Here is a 23579-nt window from a genome sequence, read left to right on the forward strand (position 1 = left end):
TGAAACAGGCTTGGAGACACAGGATGTGACTGGTGAAAACTCTGGCAGGATTGCCTTCAGTTCATTTGCATATTAACCCTTGCATTTTTTTCTTAATTGCAACCACTCATGTCTTAATTTTAAAGACATCTGTCACTTGCTCTGCATAGTTGTATGCTGGTGTAAACCAGCTGGCAATCTATAGGTTGCATTAGTATTGCTGAAAGAGCGGCTAAACAGGGTTATGAAATTATACAGCTAGATTATTCCTGGAGTCAGGAAATAGTGAATGAGCAGGAACACCTTCCTCCAAATGGCAGGAGATGGAAATGTGGACCTGTCATCTCATAATAAAATTTATAAAAAATTGAAGCTTATCTGCAGATAAGGAAATGAAGGCTGAGGAGCTACATTGTAACTGCCTGAGTTCACAAACAACATTACATCCGTGTTAAGTGTGTGTGTGTGTGTGTGTGTGTGTGTGTGTGTGTGTGTGTGTGTGTGTGTGTGTGTGTGTGTGTGTGTGTGTGTGTGTGTGTGTGTGTCAGCGTGTCTCTCTGTGTACATGTGTGTTTATCCACGGTCATGAGCGCATAGGGCACGCGCAGCTTGTCGTTGCTGCCGTTGGTGTCCTACCAGCATCTGTTCCTCTCTTTTTTTTTTGGTATTAAAAATAGACCGGTGCTGATAACAGACTTATGTTTCGGCTACATCACTTCCCTTCGGGAATAATTTGTGCGCCACTTTCATTTTAATCACCGAACCGTGAGCGTGAGAGCGCAAATGCGCATCGGTCTGCGCATCTTTGAATCTTCACAACTACACTGTGGACAATCTCCCTGACATCCAAAGACCTCTCCTCCGCAATCCGACGAGGCTTCTTCACCGCCTATGGCTGCACATCGGCATCCCTGAGCCGCTGGCCTCGTCCCCGGACCCTTCACCCGTCGCTGTCCTTTTAAGGTCTTTGAATCTGGGAGACATTTTTTTTTTTTTTCAAATAATCCTCGGCTGCTTATTTTTAAAGCACCCGGTGCTATGCTGGGCCCATCTCTCTAGATCCTGTGATCAATACACGAGCTCTCCTCCCACATTCGTCCGACCGAGACCCTGGTACTCTCACCGAGAGACCCAACAATGCATCCTAACGCAGTGATGCTGCTGGCGGTGGCCCTTTTAGGGAACTTGATGCTGCCTTTCATCTCGGCTCAAAACGGTAAGAAAGCAGATTTGACCATGGCATAATTGTAAACATCGCGTTGAGGGAAAGTGACTTGACTTGTGTGAGGACGCCCGAGCGATATGTTGCCACAGAGGATTTTGAGAATGACTGCGATAAAGCCTCTACTACACTGTAGTTTCACGCATCTCGACAAGAAGGCCAGAGTTAGACACCAACAAATCTGATTCAGTCACTGACCACACAGTCAAACCTTTACGGAGCTTTAACCAGAGAAAACAGAAGGAAAACTGACGTTGTTGTGACATCTTTTTTTTCTTTTTTTTTTGCAAGGTTATCTCATGTAATGCCAACCACTGTACTATAGTGTAGATGCGACTGAATTAACTGTCACTGTTGGGCAAATAGAATGTGTTGTCAAATGTGTTTTAAAACAGGCAAAGTGCGTTGTTGCTGGGAGCAAAACTGGGGCTTGTACCTTCATGGAATTAGTTGTGAATATTTACGTACAGTCTATGGGTAGCCTGGGGCTGTCAGTGTGCAGTTTGTTTAGTCAAAGGGGGTTAGGGAGCAGAGTATGTCAAGCAAGACTAACCTGCTCTGGATGCTGATGAAGTATTGTCAACACACACAAGCACAGACTAAAGTCTCGCCCAGTGTGTGTTTGAAATACTGTAAATTCCAGGCCCTTCTGTCTCACAGGTGTTGGACTTCTGCATCTGTTCATAGAGAAAACTGCTTCCCTATTATGCCACATTTCCACTAATGCCATAGTAAGTGTGGGCCTTACTTTTTTGCCTAACTTTGGTTATTGCAAACCTAAATACAAAATTAACTTCCTTATGTCCTTATCTGATGTTCAGTGTTTGAGCATCAGATGTTTCTTCTCTGCAAGTATCCAGATAGAGTGCATAAGACATTTGGTTGTCAGACATTCAGAGCTGCAAAGCATGTTCATTTGCGAGTTTAATTTCAAAAGTTCACTGTGCAGTAATCACAATAAAAACAATTTGATGTGGTTTAAATAAATGTCAGCAGCAACATGCTGTTGGGTGTTCCAGGCTGTCCTCTTCTGCTACAGCATGTCCTGTTATCAAATTCTGTTGAATCACATCACCCAGAGGGGCACACAAATCAGCAGACATTCATGAAATGAAAGTGAATTTTTTTTTCTCCAATTTTTAAAAGAACCTCAATAGCTTCCGTGAGCAACCCCGACAAGTCGGTGCTTTAGTATGCAAATGGCCCAGTCTATTTCAGTTTTTGTTAACAAAGTAATCATTGCCTTTCTTTTCAGAAGCTGCTATACCCACATGTCAAGGCCTCGTGTTGACAAATCAACGTCACTGACATCATCTAATCGCCTTTCAAAAAAATAAAATAAAAATGAGATAAGGCAGAGAATTACTCCGCATACTTATAATTTTAATGCTTAATGTTCACTTCGTCTTTTCTGTGGGATAATCAGACACCCACTGTGCAAAACTTAATAAGACATGTATTTTGATGATAGGATGAGAAGGTTGTGAAAAACTTCACTCCACCACTGTCCTACCTTAAGGATTTAATTTAGCAAGTATTTGAAATGGAGAATGCTCAACACTATTTGAGTCTCAACAACTCTAGTGTAATTAATTACTACACTTTTTTGATTAATGCTAATATGCAAAGCACAGTGCATAGTTATTGAAATGTAGATGATACTACAAGAAATCACAAAATCAGCCTAGATCTTCAGCATGTGAGGAGATAAAAAAAGGAAACTTAAATGCCACAGGAATTATATAACAAAATATTATCCCTCGAATTCCTTTCTTTCTTCTTTGTTAATGTCTCAGAGGTGCTTAAAGTGTGTGCACACACAGTGAGGCGCTCTCTCAACTTGCTAGCTGGAAAAAATCAAACATCCAATAATCCCTCTATTGTATGATAATGTCCAAGCAAAGGCATTCCAAGCATTTCCTGTGGTCTCTGCGCTGTGTTAGCTCCCACTCACTGAGGCCCAGTTCACTCCACAGAAACACACACACACACACACACACACACACACACACACACACCCTTGTTGTACTATATTCATAGGTACCCATTGCTAACATTATGCACTCCCTAGCTCCTTACAGTAACCTTAACCATCACAAATGGATGCCTAACCCCCTAACCTAAAACCAAGCCTTAACCTTCAAACAGCCACTTAAACATGTGGCGTCCAGTATTTTGGTTCCAAACAAAGTATAGTGGGCTTCCGGTTTTTGGACCCCACGAATATTGTAAATGTACACATATACACTGTGTATATATTTGTGTATATATATATATATATATATTTACAGTATATACGCAGTCAGGGTTCAGTGGGATATCAGTGCGTTATCTGTTGTATACTGTATGCAGAGATCCTAAATTCATAGCAAGTATATAGATGCATTTCATTTCCAGTAAATAGACCCTACTTTTATTACATGTTTGACCACAGCTGTATTAAGCTACAGTTAGTTTAACACTGAAGGTAATATTCTGAGATTTACTCACATTTGCATGCATCCAAAAGCCATTTCATTTCTCTCTCACAGTTCAGATTAAGGGTAATCGGTGCATGGCTTCTTATGCAATCCTAGATTTTCCTGTGATATTACAGAGTTCAGGGAGTGACGTAGGGAGAATAATAATTATAAGTGCAAGAGACGATCTGGGAAGCAGAGGGAATTCATGCCATTACTCCCTCGCGTTTAGGGAAAAGTAGGTCTACTATAGGTGCCTAGTTTCTGCGACAGATATTTGGAGGACTGTAAATAGCATCCGTCCATTCTGCCTCGTTTCTATTTTTACCACCAAGCCACAGCACTGAGAACTGTGGCTTTAAGGTCCTTTTGTGAAAGTGAATCCATTAACTCTTAATGGACGGCCTCCTTGTGCACAGCTGCACAGCTGCACAGCCTTCTAAAGACTCGCTTAGGTGGCTGTGAATCATTTAAGCTGAGAGATGATGTGATCTTTATGCAAAGAATATAAAGGCTGTTGAGAAGGTGGCTGTGGCTGACCTGAAGAAGTGCCTCTGTGTCTTACATAATTTCCCAATACAAAGCATGTAGCCTGCTTCTGCTGCCAACTCTGTTGCTGTATTATCACTGCTTTTGTGAGCCCAAACACACAGCTCATGTCAAGATAGCCTCTAGAATCATGAGCTGATATAATGACTTTCATGTTAAAAATGAACCATTTTACGTTTGTTTTCTTTCATTTAACTGGTTCCTTATGACCACTAGGCACGCACAACAGCAAAGATTAGTTCCTCCAAAGGTTACACTATCGAAGTATAAAGACATGATGTAGAGAAAGCTATACATGTATTGCAATGTATGCTGCAGACCAACAGCATTTAACAGCTATGTACCATTCAATCAATAGACCAACATGATCCAGCAGCTTGTCCATAATCACATTACTGTCCCGGCTGTGGAGAAAGTTACATTCGTGAGTCTGGAAAATATTCTGTAGGACTCAAGCCAGCTCTTAAAATGAGTCATGCTTGTCCACTGTGAAATCTGATATGAACTGCACTGATTAGGAGCAGCATATAAAACACAATGCAGGGACATACTGATGCACGGCCGTAAGGTGAGCAGTGTTTTTCTTTTTTTTAAATAGTGATTTGTCAAGGGAAGGTTTTTGCTGAGCATGCATGCTGTGCTTTTTTTTTTTTTTCAGCCTCACCCTGCTTCACATTCATACAGTTACACTCAGCCGCAGCTGGAGGTTCCCCAATTTAGCCACAGCTCTGTACTACTGGCTGTTGTGTCGGAGCAAGGGCACAAGGGCAGCTCAGAGACAGAACACTCAAAGAGGTTATTTTCATTTAAACCTGGCCTTATTTCTCCCATCGGCCTGGGTATTTTAACAAGTGACGTAGCAGACACAAGGTTGCTTTTTTTTTTTACCTACAGACTCTTGCCAGCTGATGTTCAGCAAAGCAGAGTCATTTAAGTTGATATATAATAATACTTGATAGGATAGATGTAGGAGATTGGGGAATACCATTAGTTGCCCATGAAGAAAACTATGGTTAGTGGTGGAAGACACTTTCGTGGAGGTGTGATTTTTCTAATTTTGGAATTTTCTTGTTATTTCAGCGATGAAAATCAGTGTAACATGACGCGTCTATCTCCATGCTTCTCAGGTTTTACATCAAATCATTTGAATTCCCTTGTTTTGACCTCTGAAAGAGAACTAGCAAGTGTTTGCTGGTTGTGATTAGAGGATAGGATTAGCGAATTTCTACCCAGAACAGGGGTTATTGGGGTTTAAATCTTATTAAGCTGTTTCTTCTCTTCTATGATCTGAGTGACAGACTCCTGTATTATTAGTAAGATTGAAATGGTCGGCGCAAATGTCATATTTTTTCTCTTGAAATTCAGATTTGCAAAGAACGGCAATCTTTTGTCACGTTGCTCAACCACAGTGACATCACATAAGGCAGATCAGTGATGTGATAAAGTCAGTGAGGAAAATTCTAACCGCTTTGTCGTGTGGTGAGAGCCGCCTTGTGTACATCATCACAGCCATACTTTTTTTCCTGTATATTCCTGTACATTTGCTTGTAGAGACGCAGAGATTGTTTTACATTCATTCTAGCATACATGAATGTCACCTTACAAAAACTTGAAACTTGGTTGATGCTGGTAACTCAGCATGGTAAACATTTAGAAGAATGTACTATATTTATTTACTGATATCATTGTGTGTAAGTGGTTTTGGTTATTCATTTGTGAGCACTGCATATTTCGGCTGCCGAACAGCAACCATTTTAATACAAGAATCTATCAAACTTACAAACCGAAAGTCTTGTTTGGCCTCTGGGTTTGATTTTCCAGCAACAAAGAATGAGAATGCCATGTTTTTCTCAACAGCCAGTGATTAAACCTGTAAAAGAATGTAAAAAAACAGCCCCTCTCTACACAGGTTAAACAGTACAGTTTTGGTGATGACCCTTGTCAAACATGGAGACAATGAATAGAAACCACTGGATGTTTGTTAGGTAAGACAATCATTTAAAAACTTAGACTTAAAGATTGTAGAATGTAAAGAAATGGTTGGCAGTAATATAAAGAACATGTGATTTATAGTGAATGGGCTCTAGCACACAAAATCACCAATGTGGCCCTTTAAATTGAATGTTTTTGACACACTATGTATCAGGAGAAGTTAAATTAAGGCAGTGTCAAAGCGTGTTATCCACCCTCTGGTAGATTAAACAGTAGAGAGAGGGTGTAGACAAATTTTAAAGATATTATGGCCGATTGAGACTCACACATCCATTGTCACCTAAACCTAATCTGACCGTTTGTCAGGACTGTGTGGGTGTGTGCACACTATGCTTGACTGACAGCTCCCTGACTCACAGTATTTGTTTTGTGGCACCTGTCGGCGCAGGCCAAGCTACACCTTTATGATTCTTTCTGGGTATTCAGTGACCTTGACACACCCCCAGGATAGTTCTGCCCAACTTCAACACAAAATTAGGTCTAATGTGGACATGATCGGAATTTAGATTTCACCAAAATCCGTCACTAAATTAGATCCTAATCCCTTGGTTTTCTTTGAGTAAATCAAAGAAAATGTTACTCAGTAGTAACATTTTACCTTGCAAATTACAATGCAGTAGGTGATCTTGCAACATGATAGACAACAGGGAGTGAAAGATACTAAAATCTAAATGATAGGCGCAATTGTAATCTTTTGTGTCCTACAAATGACCTGTAAAGGCACACATCTTTCTCAGTCGCAGTACCATGTACAACGAAGATGCATCCACACCCACAACCTCAAACACACACACACGCATACACACACGCACAAACACAAACACACACACACACACTGCCTAGCACATAACCAGTTCAGTGGCCCCAGGGGGTTTCCTACTCGCTGCTTTCTCTGTCTGTGTTGTGCGACTGCGGACAGGGATCCAGGTTGTAGGCAGGCAGCTGACTCACTCTCAGGCTGCACGGTGGTGGTGTGTGGCGAGCTGTCAGTCCTCAGGGAAGCTCTCCTCTCTACCTACATCACTGGAGTAGGTAGGCTGTAATGACTGTGACTTCCATGCAGCCTTGGACAGAGCTTGTCACAGAAGACTACGGGTTATTTTGTGATACTATTGTGCACATGTCAACCTGGGACTGGGAGTAAAGTGAGGCAAAGCGTGCAAGTCAGACATGGCACTGTGAAGGACTTAATTCATTTGTCTTGAATAATTTCTGTTAAACCATCCACTCATATAAACACTTGTCCAAACAGGGAGAAACATCATGTCTCCCCCTGCAGTGAAACTCTCATTTGTTTCAAGTATCCCGTAATATTCTTTTAAGAATACCACATTTAATAATATATAATAATAACACCCACCAATTTACAGTGACACTAACCAGCAAGAAAACCCCACCACAGCAATGTCTGCTTACTTAACACTTTAGTTTGTGTTTCATCTGTGTCGGTACAAGCATTATGTTGGTCTTACAAATAATGCTTGTGACATTACAATACACAGCAACCAGCAGCCACTCGGAGGTATTAGCTGAAACAACATCCCTATGTTAACTCTGCAAGCATTAGCAATCAGCCCCGTCCAGCAACTGAGCAAATGTCAATACACCACTGGCCATATAAGTATCACCGTAAAGGAGCAAGCTACTCATGATCCATAATCTACCTTTAAAGCCTATAGAAGGCAAGTGTCTGATACTAAAAGATAGATTTTAGGTGTAAACAGTGGACAGAAGCCTGATCGACAGAGCTTTAAGGTGATAGTTTCACTTACTAAAGCTCAAATGAAGCTTTTAGTCTACATATGAAAACTGCCATCACCAGCATTTAGGATTTCAAACAGACCAATCTACTTGTTTTTAGACCTACTGTATTTTTTGTTATGTACAGTATGTTCTTTCTCAAACTGTGTGTTAGAGAGCTTTTTTATGTCCTATTTTTATTTGCATACATGTCCATTTTAACTGTTTGCTAACGCTGATAGTGACTTTGTCATGCACTGGAAGTTCACCCTGTGTCTTTCCTCTGCTGTCCATACTGTGAATTTTGAGGAATTACATAACATGCCATAACAACATTAAATTGACTGGAAAACTATTTGTTTTCTGTAATTTTCCTTCACACTTTTTCCTGTTTCTGATGTCAATGCACAATAAATAGAAAGCATCAGCTTTTTTCTTTTTTTTGCATTTGTTCAGAACAAACTGAACTAAAGTCAACACATCTGCCCTTCAGTCGACCGCCTCCCCACTCATTTGCATAAAGATGAACTCTGCTCATCTTTCCTCTACTGTTGTAGTTGCTGAGATATTTCTACCGTCCACAGTCTTTGTCACTTCTTGTCTCCCAGCTTGCATTTGAAATGAATGAGTACCGGCTGGCTGCTTTGTGTTTTGTTTTCACTGCCAGTGTAAGCTCCTTGTTTAAACAACATGAAAATTGGTCTGCTCATTGGCCGAGTGTTGTCTGTAGTTTGTTCTGTGCGTATTTCTCCTCAGAGCCTCCCTGAGCCTGAATTTAAATGAAGTCATCTGTTCCTTTTTCTGATTTAATTTGCCATCACCTTGGAGGACATTCATTACTTTTTTTAAGCAGATACTATACTGTGATTATGAGCTCTTATGCATGGCTGACAATGGTTATCTATGCCATGTGGTAAGCCAATTTACTGTCATATCCATAATAATAGTAGAGAATGCCATAGTAAATGTTCTGTCAAATTGAAATATTGCTTTCAAAGTGTAGGCGGATAGGCTTGGATTCACCCTCTGGGATTATGTGGTGAGCTTGATGGGCCCAGATGTTTCCAGAGAAAGGAAACAAATGCTAATTACTCTGCATATCTCTAGGCATTGCACATAGAAACACAAGTTGGAAGCACCTAATATCCTCAGACACATCTCCCAATAGGAAGACTGCAATTTTTTTGCTAAATTCTGTTCATAATCTCACTCTCCTATTGTCTAATTTATTTTCGTTTGGCTGTGAGTCACAAACTGGTGTTGGGCAACAGACTTGTTACCATGGCACTAACTAGAATCCATGCATTGTCAAGTATGTCAAATATTTTGGCTGTATTTTGACAGCCTGTTGGAGTCCAGTGCAATGGGAATAATGTTCTCAAGCTTTGCAAACATTGTGCAATACCGCATTGTGGAAAATGACCAAAATAAACCATGTAAACCTTGGGAGTGGTATTTATTTTCACTTGGCAATTAAACCTTCAATAAACTTATTTAAATAAAATGTACCTGGTTTCATTGTGGGAGTGAGCTGAATACTGCAGTTGCTGACACTCCTTCCTCTGGCTTCTACAGGCTTATCTGTTCATGTGCCTATGATGCATTACTTTGAGCAAGGCAGACAGATCTGGGAGGCCCTGTAAGCTGTTGTAGTTAGACACAACACTCAAGAGACCACAGGCTCTTTGTTCCCATTTCCTCTACAACAATTCAGGGCAGAGTTAAGGCAGTGTATTTTTTCTGATTTATTTAAGCACATGTGGTTTACAGCTGACAGGCTGCAGGGGCTGCAGAGAACAGTGTCTGTGGTCCAGGTGATTTGTCATTAGATGAGGTTCATTAAGGCTGGCAGTGTATTGTTGGGCTAACTACTGATGTGGAACAGGGTCATGAATCAGGCACAGACACAGCATGGTGCGCTTACAGTTGTGATAATAATGCCTATGGATCCCATTTTATTTTGAATTCCACTATGTTTCATGTTTTAAATGCATTTCCTGCTTCACATGCAAGTGAGGTAGTCCGGCAGTGTTAGAAAAAATGGGGGCTGTCTGTCTGACTCCATAACCTTAAATGCCACTGACGAGATGTATTGGGGATATTGGTGCATATTTAGTTTCCATGTGTTACTTATATGAAGCAAATTTTGCTTTAAAAGCCCAAATCAACTGTGTGATTCCAAACTGTCAGTTCATTCAGGGTTTTACGCAGAAGCTGGTTGAACTATCCTGTTCCACTCTGACCAGATGTGAGTTTTGAAAACCTGCTCTTAAATTCCAGCTTATCCAAAATGAAAGCTGGTTGACCTAATTTATGGTGTTACCAGCAATAGCTGATATGGACGAAAAGAGATCAGGTTTATACATATATACTTACAGTTATGTCTGTTTGTGATGATTTCTGTGAATTGCTTTTAATGGGCATTTCCAGCTTTATTTAAATGTATTAGTTTTTGTGCAAGTATATTATAATGACAAATAACTATACAGACTTTTAAAATAGATCTGAGCATTTTCATTCTGTGTTTTAAAATAGGTATTATTATTATTATTACTATTATTATTATTATTATTATCATTATTATCATTATTATTATTATTATTATTATTATTTAGCATTCTAGAATATCATTTGCAAGAAAACAGTGACGCAAGAAGGCAATGCGTTTGAATCTGAGTCTGCATGAGTTTCCTTCAGGAACTCCTCCCAGTTTCCTCCCATAGTCCCGTGACATGCAGATTATTATGAACTGGTGACAGTAAATTGCCCGTAGGTGTGAATGTGAGTGTAAATATGGTTGTCCATCTGGATGTGTTAGCCCTGTGACAGACTGGCGGCATGTCCAGGGTGTACTTGTCTTGGCCCCAAAGGGGTGATGTAATAGATGAGACTGGAACTGTGACTTGTGGATTCGAAGTTTCGAGTTTATTTGCAAAAAAATCGAACAGACCGGAGCAAGACTATTTATACCATCACACTCAACGACAGATTTCCACTGCACTTTCTCAAGAGATGTGGGGGGAATCAGTATTCCTGATATGCACACCTTTCTGACACATTATGGGATTTTCCAAACCAAAAACAAACTCCCCTTGACCTAACTTTCAAGATTTTATTGATGAGACATTGTTCTAACTAACAACACTTACTAACATCTCTGGTGGAGGTAATAACCTGATAGTTTAGAAGCCCGAAGACGCTCGCTGTACCCAGGACGCACATTATCATAGCTTTCCATTTCAGCAGGTTTAATAACTCTTAAATAACATTCATTCCTCTGATAGAGTGGTGTCAATGAGACTTAAGGTCAAGGGGAAAATCTCTAAGCCGCTGATTTTGATGAGTCCCATGATTTTTTTGTGTAGTCTTCTTTTTCAGCACTGACAAATGTGTGGCACATTCGTGAGGACTTTTCATTTCAATGGGGTCAAGTAAGAGTGGTGCCACTGATTGTTGCATCACAGTGAATGTAGGAAAGGGTTGGGTGATTGCTCATCTTGACAAGGCTCTCTGATAAACAAACCTTTAAGGAACTGGCTGAGACTGATCAAACTCAGTGAGGATGCTACGATAGCTCTCTCCTTCACTGTCTATATATTGTAAGTGTTTTGTTCAATTTTAAGATTTATATGTACTGCATTCACTGTACTGTACTAATGTTTACACTGTTTGTTCAAGCATAATAACATGAAAGTTTATTCCTTAAAAATCCTGGTACACTAACCATTGTAAGATTACATGTGAGAAAGAAAGAGATAAAAGAAAAAGAAAATACACAAGATACTAGCATGATTTGCTGGTACAGACTTAAGACTGGTTGACTATGACTTTGTTTGACAGTTGTAGGCCTCAGTGGGCCAGGGAACCTTGACGTTGAACGGACTGGTGTTAGACAATCATCAATCTTTTCTTTTTCACCTATCAATGATTTTAAGCTTGCTTCTTTTTCCTTTGGCTTTAATCATCCTCTCTTTTGTTTAAATTTGTTTCCTTCTCCATCCCTTGACCTTTCCACATCTTCCTATTTCTCTAACCCTCTTCTGCCCTTTCCTTCCTGCCACCCCGATGCGCTTTTCCTCTCCAGCTGGGTTTGTGAAGTCGCCCATGTCTGAGACTAAGCTTACGGGGGACACCTTTGAGCTGTACTGCGACGTGGTTGGTAACCCCACTCCAGAGATCCAGTGGTGGTATGCTGAGATCAACCGGGCCGACTCCTTCAAGCAGCTGTGGGACGGAGCCCGCAAGCGTCGGGTATCTATCAACACGGCCTACGGCACCAATGGGGTCAGTGTGCTCGGCATCACGCGCCTCACACTGGAGGACTCTGGGACCTATGAGTGCCGGGCCAGCAACGACCCCAGGCGCAATGACCTCCGACAAAACCCAGCCATCACCTGGATCCGTGCCCAGGCCACCATTTCGGTGCTACAGAGTGAGTGGTCTATGTCCCGTAGTACCTAGATGGTGAACGAACTACCCCTGTCCCAACCACTCCAACCCGTAAAAACCTCTCAAGAGCTCACCCTCACCACAGTGGTCACTGGCCAGGCAAAAATAAAACAAACAACGTTATTTATTCATGTTCCTTTTTTAAGTTTCTTTTTATAGTAGTAAAAATAGAAAAAAAAATTCTAATCGTCTAAATCCCTTATGCCAGTGGTTGCTTTTTCCTGTTTGGTTTTCATTAATATTACATTTTGTTCCTTATTTGGTTTGGAAAGAATTTATGTTCTCTTCCACTGAAGTCAGTAAACCCCCTGTCTCTCCCAAAATCCCTTGAGCATCTTGTTGTAAATGACCACAAACCGAGGAACTTTACCCAGTCTCTATCTACATTTCCCTCTTTCCTCCTACACCAGACCTTTGTTCTTACTGTCTCATGTGTCCTTTTGCAATATTCTGATCATTAACTTTTTCTCTATATCCTAATTTGATCCATTCCCTATTCCTGGATTTATTTGTGATACTTACTCCCTCAACATTATGTTGTGTCCTTTGCGTTACGTGGATTGTTTTATTTACTTCAAAGCCCTGCCTGCTAAATGCAGCGGAAACCTAGTGGCGCTTTGAAGTAATGGTGCTTTTGATTTGGCTTTCTCACTCTGGGCGCAGTGTAAATGGGACTGTAAGAAGACACAAGGAGGGATCCGTTAAGGCGTAAAAGAGTGATTCCTGCTGTCAGCTGTTTCCTGATAAAAGCAAACATTTTCTGCTTTCAAATTTGTGTGTGGTAATCCAAATAAAGGATATGACCACGCGAGGGCCTTCGAGACAGAGATTTCACCTCTACAAAAGTCTCTCTGGACTTGCCTGTGCAATGTGTAACCTTGTGCCTTCTCAGCCATTAAGCGTGTGACTGTGAATCAGTAATGACATTATATCCTTTAACCCCTCTGCTCTATGCATACTAACATTCAAACAAACTGAATTTCAACTGGACTCTTCTAATCTGTGTATGCTTCAGCGCTTTGCCCACTGGAGCACAGGGAGATGTGGAATGTTGTTAGTCATAGTGAAGCTCTCTGAGAAGCTTAGAGGAGTCTGATTTTTGCTGGCTCTTCTGATTGGACTGACAAATTTTGACTTCTGGTGAGCACTATTGGATTAGGTGTCAGGTTGATGAAATTTCAACTCTTATAAGAAGTGCAATAGACAGCAGCTGTTCACTTGTTTCATTTAGTTGTTCCCCATGTTCCCCCAAACCTGCAATTCAAATCATAACTACATATATTCTGTCATTACTGAGGAGTAAATGTTCTTTGCATATACATGTAATATCCAAGTTATTACATGTATATAACAGGCTATACATAATAGCCACTTGATATGAATGTATAGTTTGTAGCTGAGGAAACATGCTGAAGTCTGATTGTCTTGTTTTGGCCTCCTAGTTTTGCTTAATTTAGTTTGTGAATGTGAATCGCTCTAAATCAGTATTCCCCAAATCAGTATATGTATATATGTATATACAGTATTTCATTCCCATTACAAAGCTCTTTAATTGCTATTCTATTTGGAATTTGGATTTTGATTAAATGCAATTTTAATGTTGAATTTTCCAAAAACAACAACAACAACAAAAAAAAAAACCTCATGCATGCATGCATGGACAAAATCTACTGTCGATACCTCTTTTGAATGTATGCTTTTTATGTGTACTTAAAATATGTGTACTTAATCTGTCTTTTGAGTATGGAACTCTCAAAAAAAGTGAAATGAATAGTTTGACATTTTGTAAATACACTTATTTGTTTGTTGTTTTTTTTTTTTATGACAACAGTGATACCACTCACTGGTCTAAATGGTAAAGATAAGTTACAGCTAATAGCTGTTTAGCTTAGTTTAGCATACATTTCGGAAATGGCTGCTAGCCTACCTCTGTCCAAAGGTAAAAAGTAAAGCAGCACATTTACAGCCCAGTAATCCATACGAAAACCGAAGTGCAAAAATGGCACTTTGTGGTTTTATTCTTGACCGGGAGCAGTGATTGCCTAAAGCCAGGCTAGTTGTTTTCCCTTGATTCCGGTCTTTATGCTAACCAAGGATGAGAGGCCACTGGCTGTAACTTAATATTTACAGACATAAGAGTGGTATTGATCTTCTAATCCAACTCCATGAAAAAAAACAAATAAGCATATTTCTCAAAATGTTGTACTATTGCTTTAACAAAGAACATCAGCTGTCATCAGCTTTAATTTATGCCAGTTATGATTGATTCCAATGGTGACAAGTTTTCATGCCAGAAAAAAAAAGCATGGATGTCTGTAGAGAGTTCTCCATTCACTCCTCCATCACTGTTGATTGTTACACCAAAATATGGTTAAATACACGGCTTCTGTGTCGTACATCCATTTCTACACCCTTCTTGAATCTCGTGACATTCCCATGGATGTCTGTTTAGCCATGTTTTGGTAAAATGGCTGTTTGGAACATAACTCAAGATACAAATGGCCAGAGAAGTGAATGCTAAAAGTGGATTGTGGTGCAGGAATGGCTTGAGTGTTTGTGTGGATAATTCTCAGTTGTCTTTTGATTTCAGGGTGGAAAACTTTTCACCTTTGGAATTCCTCATGGCCCACATGAATTCAAGCTAAACACAGCTGGTGTCTTTGTGAAAAAGCAAACCCAAAAAAATTTTCAGCCACTTTTCAAGTGATGAGTGTCTCATACTCAAATACATACACGTAACCTTTGCATGTAGTATCACTTTCACTAATTACACAGATCTCAGTGGATTTTGAGTACAGATATACTGTACATTTAAAAGCCAAGCAGCTGTTTTGTAGTATGCACGTTTGTGAGACTTTGCTTTTTAAAACCCTCATAATGGTATGTGAATTTCTACTGTTATGTATTGCAAAGTAACACAAATGTGTGTTGTTTGAAATCAGACATGTATTGAAATGTATTGCATATTCTTATTAAGAATGACTGGCTCAAACCATTTAGCCCAACCACGTGCTCATGAGGCCCACTGTTGTCCCTGTGCCAGCACAGTTACTGGCACCTATCTCTGGAGTACACCTCTTCTATTGTAATATGCTACAAATTGAGCCCTGCTTTGCCTTTTACAATGACATAATGCTCCCCTAAATATAGACCTTGCCAAGTTGGTTACTATGCCTCAGCTGTTTTGTGTAATTGATTTCATACATCTTGGCAAAATGTAACAGATGATGTAAAAAAGAAAACACATTTGTACTGATAATGCAATAATTAAAAGAAAAATAACATCCCTCATTACGTAATATTTGTCAGTTAATTGGATAAAGTATTAATCAAAATGCAGCACTGTATTAGAGTACCAGCAAGAGGAAAGGGGGGAATCAGGTTTCCCTACATCTTGACTCATTTAGAGCAGCTTTTTATATTTCATTACATCCTGATATGGTGATGCATTATCCAGTAGTTACCACATTTTAAGTTGTGACAAGGTGTCCTACAAACAACCTTTTGGTTAAACTGCCTGTGGACCACTGTGCCGTGTTTGCTAAATGTTAATTTATGTACCTCATGTTGTGTGTGTTCGCATGTCTCAAAGATACTATTAATAGTACATGTGGTTCTGCTTGGTGGGGGAGAGAGAGATGTAAGGGGGGGAGGGGAGAGATATCCCCTTAGCTATTGAGTATACAGAATAGCAGGAAGAAGGTGCCATGAATGCTAATAGAAGTCACTCGCCAGTCTCAGTAGCCCTTCTTTCCCCCCTCTCCTCCCTTTTGCCTTGCTAGTGGCCTTGCAGCAGCAGCAGCCAGTAGTAGGATTATGATGCTTCTCCTCTCTGCTCCTCCCCTCGGGGGCTCCATCGTTGCCATGGTTGGCCCGCCCTGGAGGAGGAGGAGGAGGAGGAGGAGGAGGAGGGGCAGGGCGGAGGAGGCTTCCTGCTCACTACTCAAGGCAGAGCAAAGGGCACCTCGCTCTCAGATGACACCTCCTGCTTCCCTCAACGTCCTTGAGAAATGGACCCTGGTATTGTTTAGTAACCAGTGTGCTTAGCAGTTTAGAAGCTGAAGTAATTCAAGTAGTCATTCAGCAGTAATGTAAAAATGTCAAATGACTGTTCAGTTTATTAGTCTTTAGCCCAGATCTCCAAGCACATGGCACATTTTACCTCTCCACTATATTCTGATGACATTTACATGCAAGCTTAGGGTAAGGCATATTTAAGAACCCATCCAGTTTCCTCTTATTACGATGGAACATAAAAATTAGTGCCGTTATCAGCTACTGTGTATCTTCTATCTGTCAAATATCCTCCAGGAGTCTGCATGACTGTACAGCACATTAAGAGGGTTCAGAAAGTCATTTATGAATGCAGTGCTGTGACCAAGAGATAGGTGTGAAATAGGTATAACCAATCAAATTAATATTTGATGCATCTTTTAATATCAGAGAAGTTATCAGAGATGTTATGCAAACAGCTCCTCTTATACACTTGTCATGTGTCATTAATGTGTATTACTGTAGGTCATGAGACAAATTTAGCATTCACATGCTCAACATCAACCAAAAATAATATTCACTTATTACATTTTTACTCAAAAGATTAATGGTTGACACAAGACATTCCAGCTGTTTCATATACTTATGATGTATTATGTTTATTTGTTGTGTGCACTCTTGTCTTTACTTCATAGACACCCTCCTACACAGATCGTATAAAAACAGCATACAGCCTACAGCTACTACAGCATGGGAGGAAGCATTAAACCAGCATTGAGCCCCAGTTCTGTGATAAGGTTTGACTGTCTCTGTCTTTCAGAACCAAAGATCAGTGCCTCTGATCAGACCATCCTGTCAGCGGACTCCTCTAGCAAACCAGTTACCCTGCAGTGTAACCTCACCACTGCCCACACTCCTTACCAGGAAAGCTTCTGGATGAAGAATGGAAAGGAGATCAGCAATACAAGGACAGAGCAGAGGAACACAGTATACAGGTGACAAACAGCCTTGCCTCTGTGTAGGAAGTGAGATAATGCAGACAGTAAGTGCTCCCAGCAATGGAAAGTGAATGAGAATTTATCTGAAAATTTTTTTACTGTTAAATGAAAATGGCTATGCAAGCAAAAAAAAACAAAACAAAACAACGCTGAGATAATCTTGCATAGTCATGTCTCGGTCAACAGTGGAAGTCAGGAGAGATACTTGTCAGGAAATGCTGGAGAAGAAGAGCTTGCTGAGACGAAGACAGTGCACTGATTGGCTCTAAGTTTAAAATGGGAGTAACTCAGGTTTGCTTTTCTGCTTGGCTAACTAACTGTTGGTGCTTGCTTGTAAATGGGTCAGACCCTAGAGTTGCAGACATTTTCTATTCTGTAATGAGCAGTTAGTGTGTATGGTTTGTGCATTTCCTACAGACATGGAGATAACAACTCATCAAAGCTTGATTGTTTGCTCAAGAAGTTACTGAGGCAATTAATACATATATTTAAATACATTTTACCAGAAAAAATGCTTTGCTATTGAGTTGTGTTCTTTATGAAAAAGTGTCTTGATTGCAGGTACTTATAGCACCTTGATCTTGTGGCTGACAGTGTGCTATTGATGGCTAAACAAATGACATGGTGCAACATTGCACTTCCATTTTACAGCACATTTCACTGCATTATGCTGCTAGGTTTACTAGCAAGCTGCTACAAAATGTCAGTACATTGTAATTCAGAATTTGAAGTGTATGGTTCATTGTTTATTTTTGCCTTAATCTGCAATATATTGAAATAGTCAAGAATAGTCAAAAGCCAGAGACTGTGAATAACCCTGCCAAATATGATACCCTCAGACTCTCTCAACATTATGTAGCATATTACTGCCTTAAACCAAATGTTTAACTATACCTATGCATCTAACTAGAAAAACTCTATTATAGCCTAAGGAACCAACTAGTTGTTAGTTCCTGCTGTCACACAATGTAACCATTGGAGCACAAAGCTTCTGTCGCCCCCGTAGACTTACCACAGACTCTCCCTAGCCACAAGATAAGACCAATTGGTCACTTCCTTGTCACATTACATCAGTGATACTCTGAAGATTACAGCTAAAATGCCCGTGGTGCCCTTTCCTGCAGAATACAGAGCTGCTGTTCCGTAATATAACAGCATAATGCCAACATGTTGTCTCCGATGGCCTTGGAGGCCCCTCAAGCTTTCACTACTGTAGTCCAAACTAATTACTAGAGTTTAACTGGAATTAGTTGACTTTATTTACTTGATTACTTGTAATAAAGTGACTGGTAAATTCAAATGATGAAATAAGTTGGTGTGCTGTATGTTTTTGCAGAATCACTAAACCAAGGGCAGATGATTCTGGGGAATACATGTGTGTTTACACATTTGACATGGCACCAAATGCAAACGCAACAATTGAAGTAAAAGGTAAGATTCCTCTGTGACAACTAAACCTCTGTAACATGAATATCAAAAATATTGCTTAAAAAAAAAAAAGTCCTCTATCGTGTACTCAAATTCTGAAATAGCTCACCACATGATGACGTGATGATTTTTTCTGTGGGTTTCTGCTGAGAGATGGAGAGATAAAGGTGTCCTAGAAAAGTTAACCACCTAAAGCTGTGTAAAGAGAGATTGTGTTGACAAAGATGTTTGAATTCATGCAGTGCAGTCTCAGTGACAGGGAGCATTCCTGAGGCTGTTGTCACTCTTGGCTTTCACTGAGAGGACAGTCTAGCAAAGTGGACAGGCACAGCACATGCTCACCAAAACATGCAAACACTAGGCCCACGAGGAGGCATCCTTCAGAGTAGATATTCTCTTTTAAGAGCAGAATGGTTTAACATCTGTTAATTACTTTTTTTTGTTGGTTTCAATATCAGAGAGCTAATACAACAGACAAAGTTAACTACAGTCTATGTAATAGCTGGCAAAGCTAATCAAAGCTAAACTACTGTGTTGGTTTCATTCAAGCTGACAGCGAAGCCATCAACTTGAATTAGGAATCCTCTCTGAGAAAGGGCAAGTGAAACCCTGTTCAAGGGAATCTTGGTTGTGTGTAGTGCTTAAGCCAATTTGCCGTGGCATGGCTATGGTGCATACTGAGCATGCCCTGCCTCTTATTCTGTGGCTGTCTTCAAGCGCTGCCTGATTGCGTAACATGGGTGATGACCGTGTGTGTCCTGCTTTCACTGGGTTGTGAGATGACGGGACTCATCGCCATTCAAACTGAAGTGTCCGAGCCTTCACTAGACTGCAGGCCTGTGATTGTTGAGGCTTGCTATCTGTCCCCTGGAGAAAAGAGTCAGTGCTTTAACTAAACTGATGATGCATGATTTTGTCCTTTAAATAGGCCTATAGACCATGTCTAAAGATTATTAAAAAAATAATGTTTTGACATTGAGAGTAGGAACCAGTGCTGGGTCTAAACAAAGCATTTTTCTTCAGTTTTTAAATGTTCTTGTGATTTTATAGAGGTGTTTGAGATCTTTTGTGACCCAGGTAGCAAACCCACTGTTATGCTAGCCAGCTTTGCATCGTGCTTCTGGCAGCAGTTCACTGAGATCCCTCGCCTACAGTGTCCTTGGCACACTCATCCTTGCAGGACTCAGCTCAGAGGCAACAGATGGAGGGTTCTGTGATGTTGTAGGATTAAGGCTCTGAATCCTGTCCCAGCCATCTCGGTGGCGGGAGTGGAGTTTATTGTCTGTGATACTAAGCTTACCACAGATACATATTTGGTCCCTCATATTTCTCCAGTTTTACTCAATTTTTCGCACACTTCTCTATGGAAATGATTTAACATGCGTACTAATAATTTCACAGTATCCTAAAGAAATACATTTGACTCTTCGAGATTATACAATTTTACACTTAAATTGCCAAAAATCACAACGTCTAGCTACTTAAAGCTACATGTAGCTACATAAAATATGGAAAGCAGCTGATGAAGGATTTGATTTAATGGCTCTTTAACATGTTAATGTCATCTTCCTCTTTCTGACAGCCATGAACTTGCTTCTCTTCACACATCCCTCTCACATTCATACGTCACTTTACCACTGTCTGGCACATGCAGATTAATAATCGCAGTAATCGCAGTCAGGAGTGTGAAATAGAGGTTTCTGCCCGTGTTTGCGCCTCTCTGAGCGCTGTCTCTCTGCTGTCAGTCACTGACATAATACAGTCAGGATAAGGCACAAATGAGCTTGGCCACTCCCCTGCTCAGGGAGCACGTGTGCACCATAATTAGAGTGGGGTGATGTCACCAAAGAGCTCAGACCCCTCCTGCTCTATTATCCATGCACTACTGAAAAATGCTCACTCCAGGCCTCTCCCTTATCCTGCTTAATTGCATGGAAGGAATTATTGTAATTTTGAGGATTAGCGGAAAAGCAGGAACTGTTATCTTCCTGATGGTGTGCATAGTTAAATAGAGAATCTGTGTCTCACCTTTGAGAAAGACTCTGTTCTTATTGCTAGATCAGTTTGTCTTGGCATCTGTTGCAGTGCTTTATAACATATGCCTGAATTTATTAAATTCATAACCTTTGTGTTGCATTTTTATTATCAGTTATTTCATTAATAAGAGCCAGTTTACACTGTTTTCCTTTGGCTCAAAATCTCTCCTGTGGAATTCATTGTGGAATTATTTTGAATGGGAACATCTGGAGGCTCTCATATCATACTGATCCCCCTCTTCCATGACCTCATTATGAATCGTATTGAAATGCTTTTGTCTATCCCAGAGTGGTATTCCTCTCATAACAAGGTTACTTTGCAATCATTCAACAACTACAGCCCCCATAACGCCTATGCCAAAGACTAATGGGAGCTGTAGCCTTTAAGAGCTAACTAAATAATTTATGCTACATGTTAAAATGTTTGACACCCACTATGAGATGAATACCTTTATAGTATGTTTGAGCCTTTTTAGACAGAATGATAAAAAATAACCCTATGAGTAGTTTGTGGAGTCAAGTGGAAAAGGATAGAGGATAGCCTGGAAATGTGGAAAACATGGCACACACACACACACACACACACACAAATTCTGTAACATCTGTGTGAGATACTGAATGATAAAATAATGTGACTTAAGTTAATGGTGCAATGCGATTTATATGATTAAAACATATCTTAAAAGAGCCCACTAAGCTTCTTCTTGTCTGCAACAGTTATGATAATTTCAAAAGAGACTGAGCTGCTTCAGTGAATCCACCCTGCTATAGAGACTCCTCTCTCTTATATAGACATCTGAATAACTCAAATTATTACCGTAGACAGAACAGCCAATCATGCTTCCCTTATTCATGCCATCTGGTACGAGTTAAAACGTTCCTTTGAATGTTTTACTTCTGCCAACTCAGCTAATTATCATTTTTATTTATTTATTTTACCTTCTCAGCAAAACCTGATATCACTGGCCACAAGAGAAGTGAAAATAAGAACGAGGGGGAAAATGCAATGATGTACTGTAAGTCTGTTGGTTACCCACATCCCACCTGGACATGGCGTAAAGTGGACGGAACATCCTACACGGTACATGTACAGTATGTTTTATATGTGTGTGTGTGTGTGGATAGACACAATAGAGGGCATGCTATATATCTACTCCAAATCAAGCATTTTTAGCATGTTTTTAATGTAAATAACTCTGAGAAATGGTCTTTGTTTTCCAGGACATTGACAACTCTACCGGACGCTTCTTCATCACTAACAGAGACAACTACACAGAGCTGAACATATTAAACCTGGATATAACTACAGATCCTGGAATATATGAATGCAATGCCACTAACGTGATTGGAAACACTGCTGAGACCACTATACTACGGGTGCGCAGCCATCTTGCGCCACTTTGGCCTTTCCTGGGTGTACTTGCAGAGATTATAATCCTAGTAGTCATCATCGTTGTGTACGAGAAACGCAAGAGGCCAGACGACATTATTGATGGTAAGACAACTTTTACTCCGTCACTAGCAGCAAACACTAAATAATAAACTATGAAAATAGATATGACATTATTTATGTTCAAATTACAACATAACAATTCAAAACCTTGAGACACTCAAGAGTTTTTTTGCCATAGTAGCAATATTGCAATATGCAATATTTTACGAATACATTAATGTACATACTGCCCTGACACTTGCTGTAAGAAGTAAAGTCTTAATGATGATAAATCAGTATGTGTTTGCTTTAAAGTGTCAGATAAGAAAATTAAGCAAGTACAGAAATAACCCAAAAGGCCAATGACTGTAAGGTCAAATGTCATCTACAGACGATGGTGTCAGAGCTTAAGCCTCAGGCATGTTTACAGATGCAAGTAAGATTTTCATCCATCAGGTTGCATTAGAGGTCTGTAGTGGCCAACTGACTATCAAAGGACTTGTCTCCTCGCCTCTTGACTGGTGTGATGAAAGAGAGAGGAAGGAAATTGGCACATATATGCCACATATTAGATGTATGGAAATATGTGACATTTATAGATCCACATTAGGTGAACAACAGCAGGGGGCCCACAGCTAACCTTTCCAACAGTTGGCTATTTCTGTGCTGTACTCATAGCAATGGAAACAGCATGTTTCCATGTTGATAGAATGACAGAGTTCATAAACGTGGGGTTATCAGCCTGTAGCTAGAAATCACACCAGTCCCAATATATATAACTTAATTGGTTACTATTCTTTTCCCCTCCCCCCTTCTTTCCAAATGGCAACATAATCTAAATGGGTGGTAAGTGAGAGATCCTGCATGGTTTTAAGAGATTTTTTTTTCTTTCTGTCAGTTTGTATGTTTTTACGAGCCTACAGTCCATCCAAAAACATTACGACCTTTGCCTCGATATTGCTGAGATTTTAATACAATTGTTTATTTTTTATTTACTGTCAGTTATGATAAATTTAATGTCTCCATTCATTTCCATTTCCATTAGGTCAAACCCATAAAGTGTTGCATTTCCACAGGTGATAGTCAGATGTTTGGATGTATGTTGGATTAAATTTCGTACATTTTCTGAGGAACCACAATCTTTAGTCACATTCAAAGCCAAATCAGCCCAATTTTTAACCATACATTATCAACTACAACTATTACGACAACTTTAGATAAGTTGTTTTTTTTTGAGTTTGAATTCATAAAATAAATAAGCATGTGTTTCTCGACTAATTTGAAATAATAATAAAAAAAGGC

At 40.0% G+C, this 23579-nt stretch overlaps 1 protein-coding gene across 3 annotated transcripts in view; it reads left to right on the top strand.

Annotated features, from left to right (window-relative positions):
• The first annotated feature begins 597 nt into the window (after positions 1-597).
• LOC111218713 (neuroplastin-like) overlaps positions 598-23579 on the top strand; it is a 28449-nt gene continuing 5467 nt past the window's right edge. Inside the window, exons 1-6 of one of the 3 annotated variants that reach the window (XM_022741151.1) lie at positions 598-1195; positions 12026-12373; positions 17204-17378; positions 18718-18812; positions 21793-21926; positions 22067-22340. In XM_022741151.1, coding sequence (XP_022596872.1) covers positions 1117-1195; positions 12026-12373; positions 17204-17378; positions 18718-18812; positions 21793-21926; positions 22067-22340 — 1105 coding nt within the window. In that variant the 5' untranslated portion in view covers positions 598-1116. The remainder of the gene's footprint in view (positions 1196-12025; positions 12374-17203; positions 17379-18717; positions 18813-21792; positions 21927-22066; positions 22341-23579) is intronic. The other 2 variants (XM_022741143.1, XM_022741158.1) reach the window with 2 other exon arrangements.

The sequence above is a fragment of the Seriola dumerili genome, unplaced genomic scaffold, assembly GCF_002260705.1.
Source record: "Seriola dumerili isolate Sdu_G_001 unplaced genomic scaffold, Sdu_1.0 BDQW01000003.1, whole genome shotgun sequence".
NCBI classification, from domain to species: Eukaryota; Metazoa; Chordata; class Actinopteri; order Carangiformes; family Carangidae; genus Seriola; species Seriola dumerili.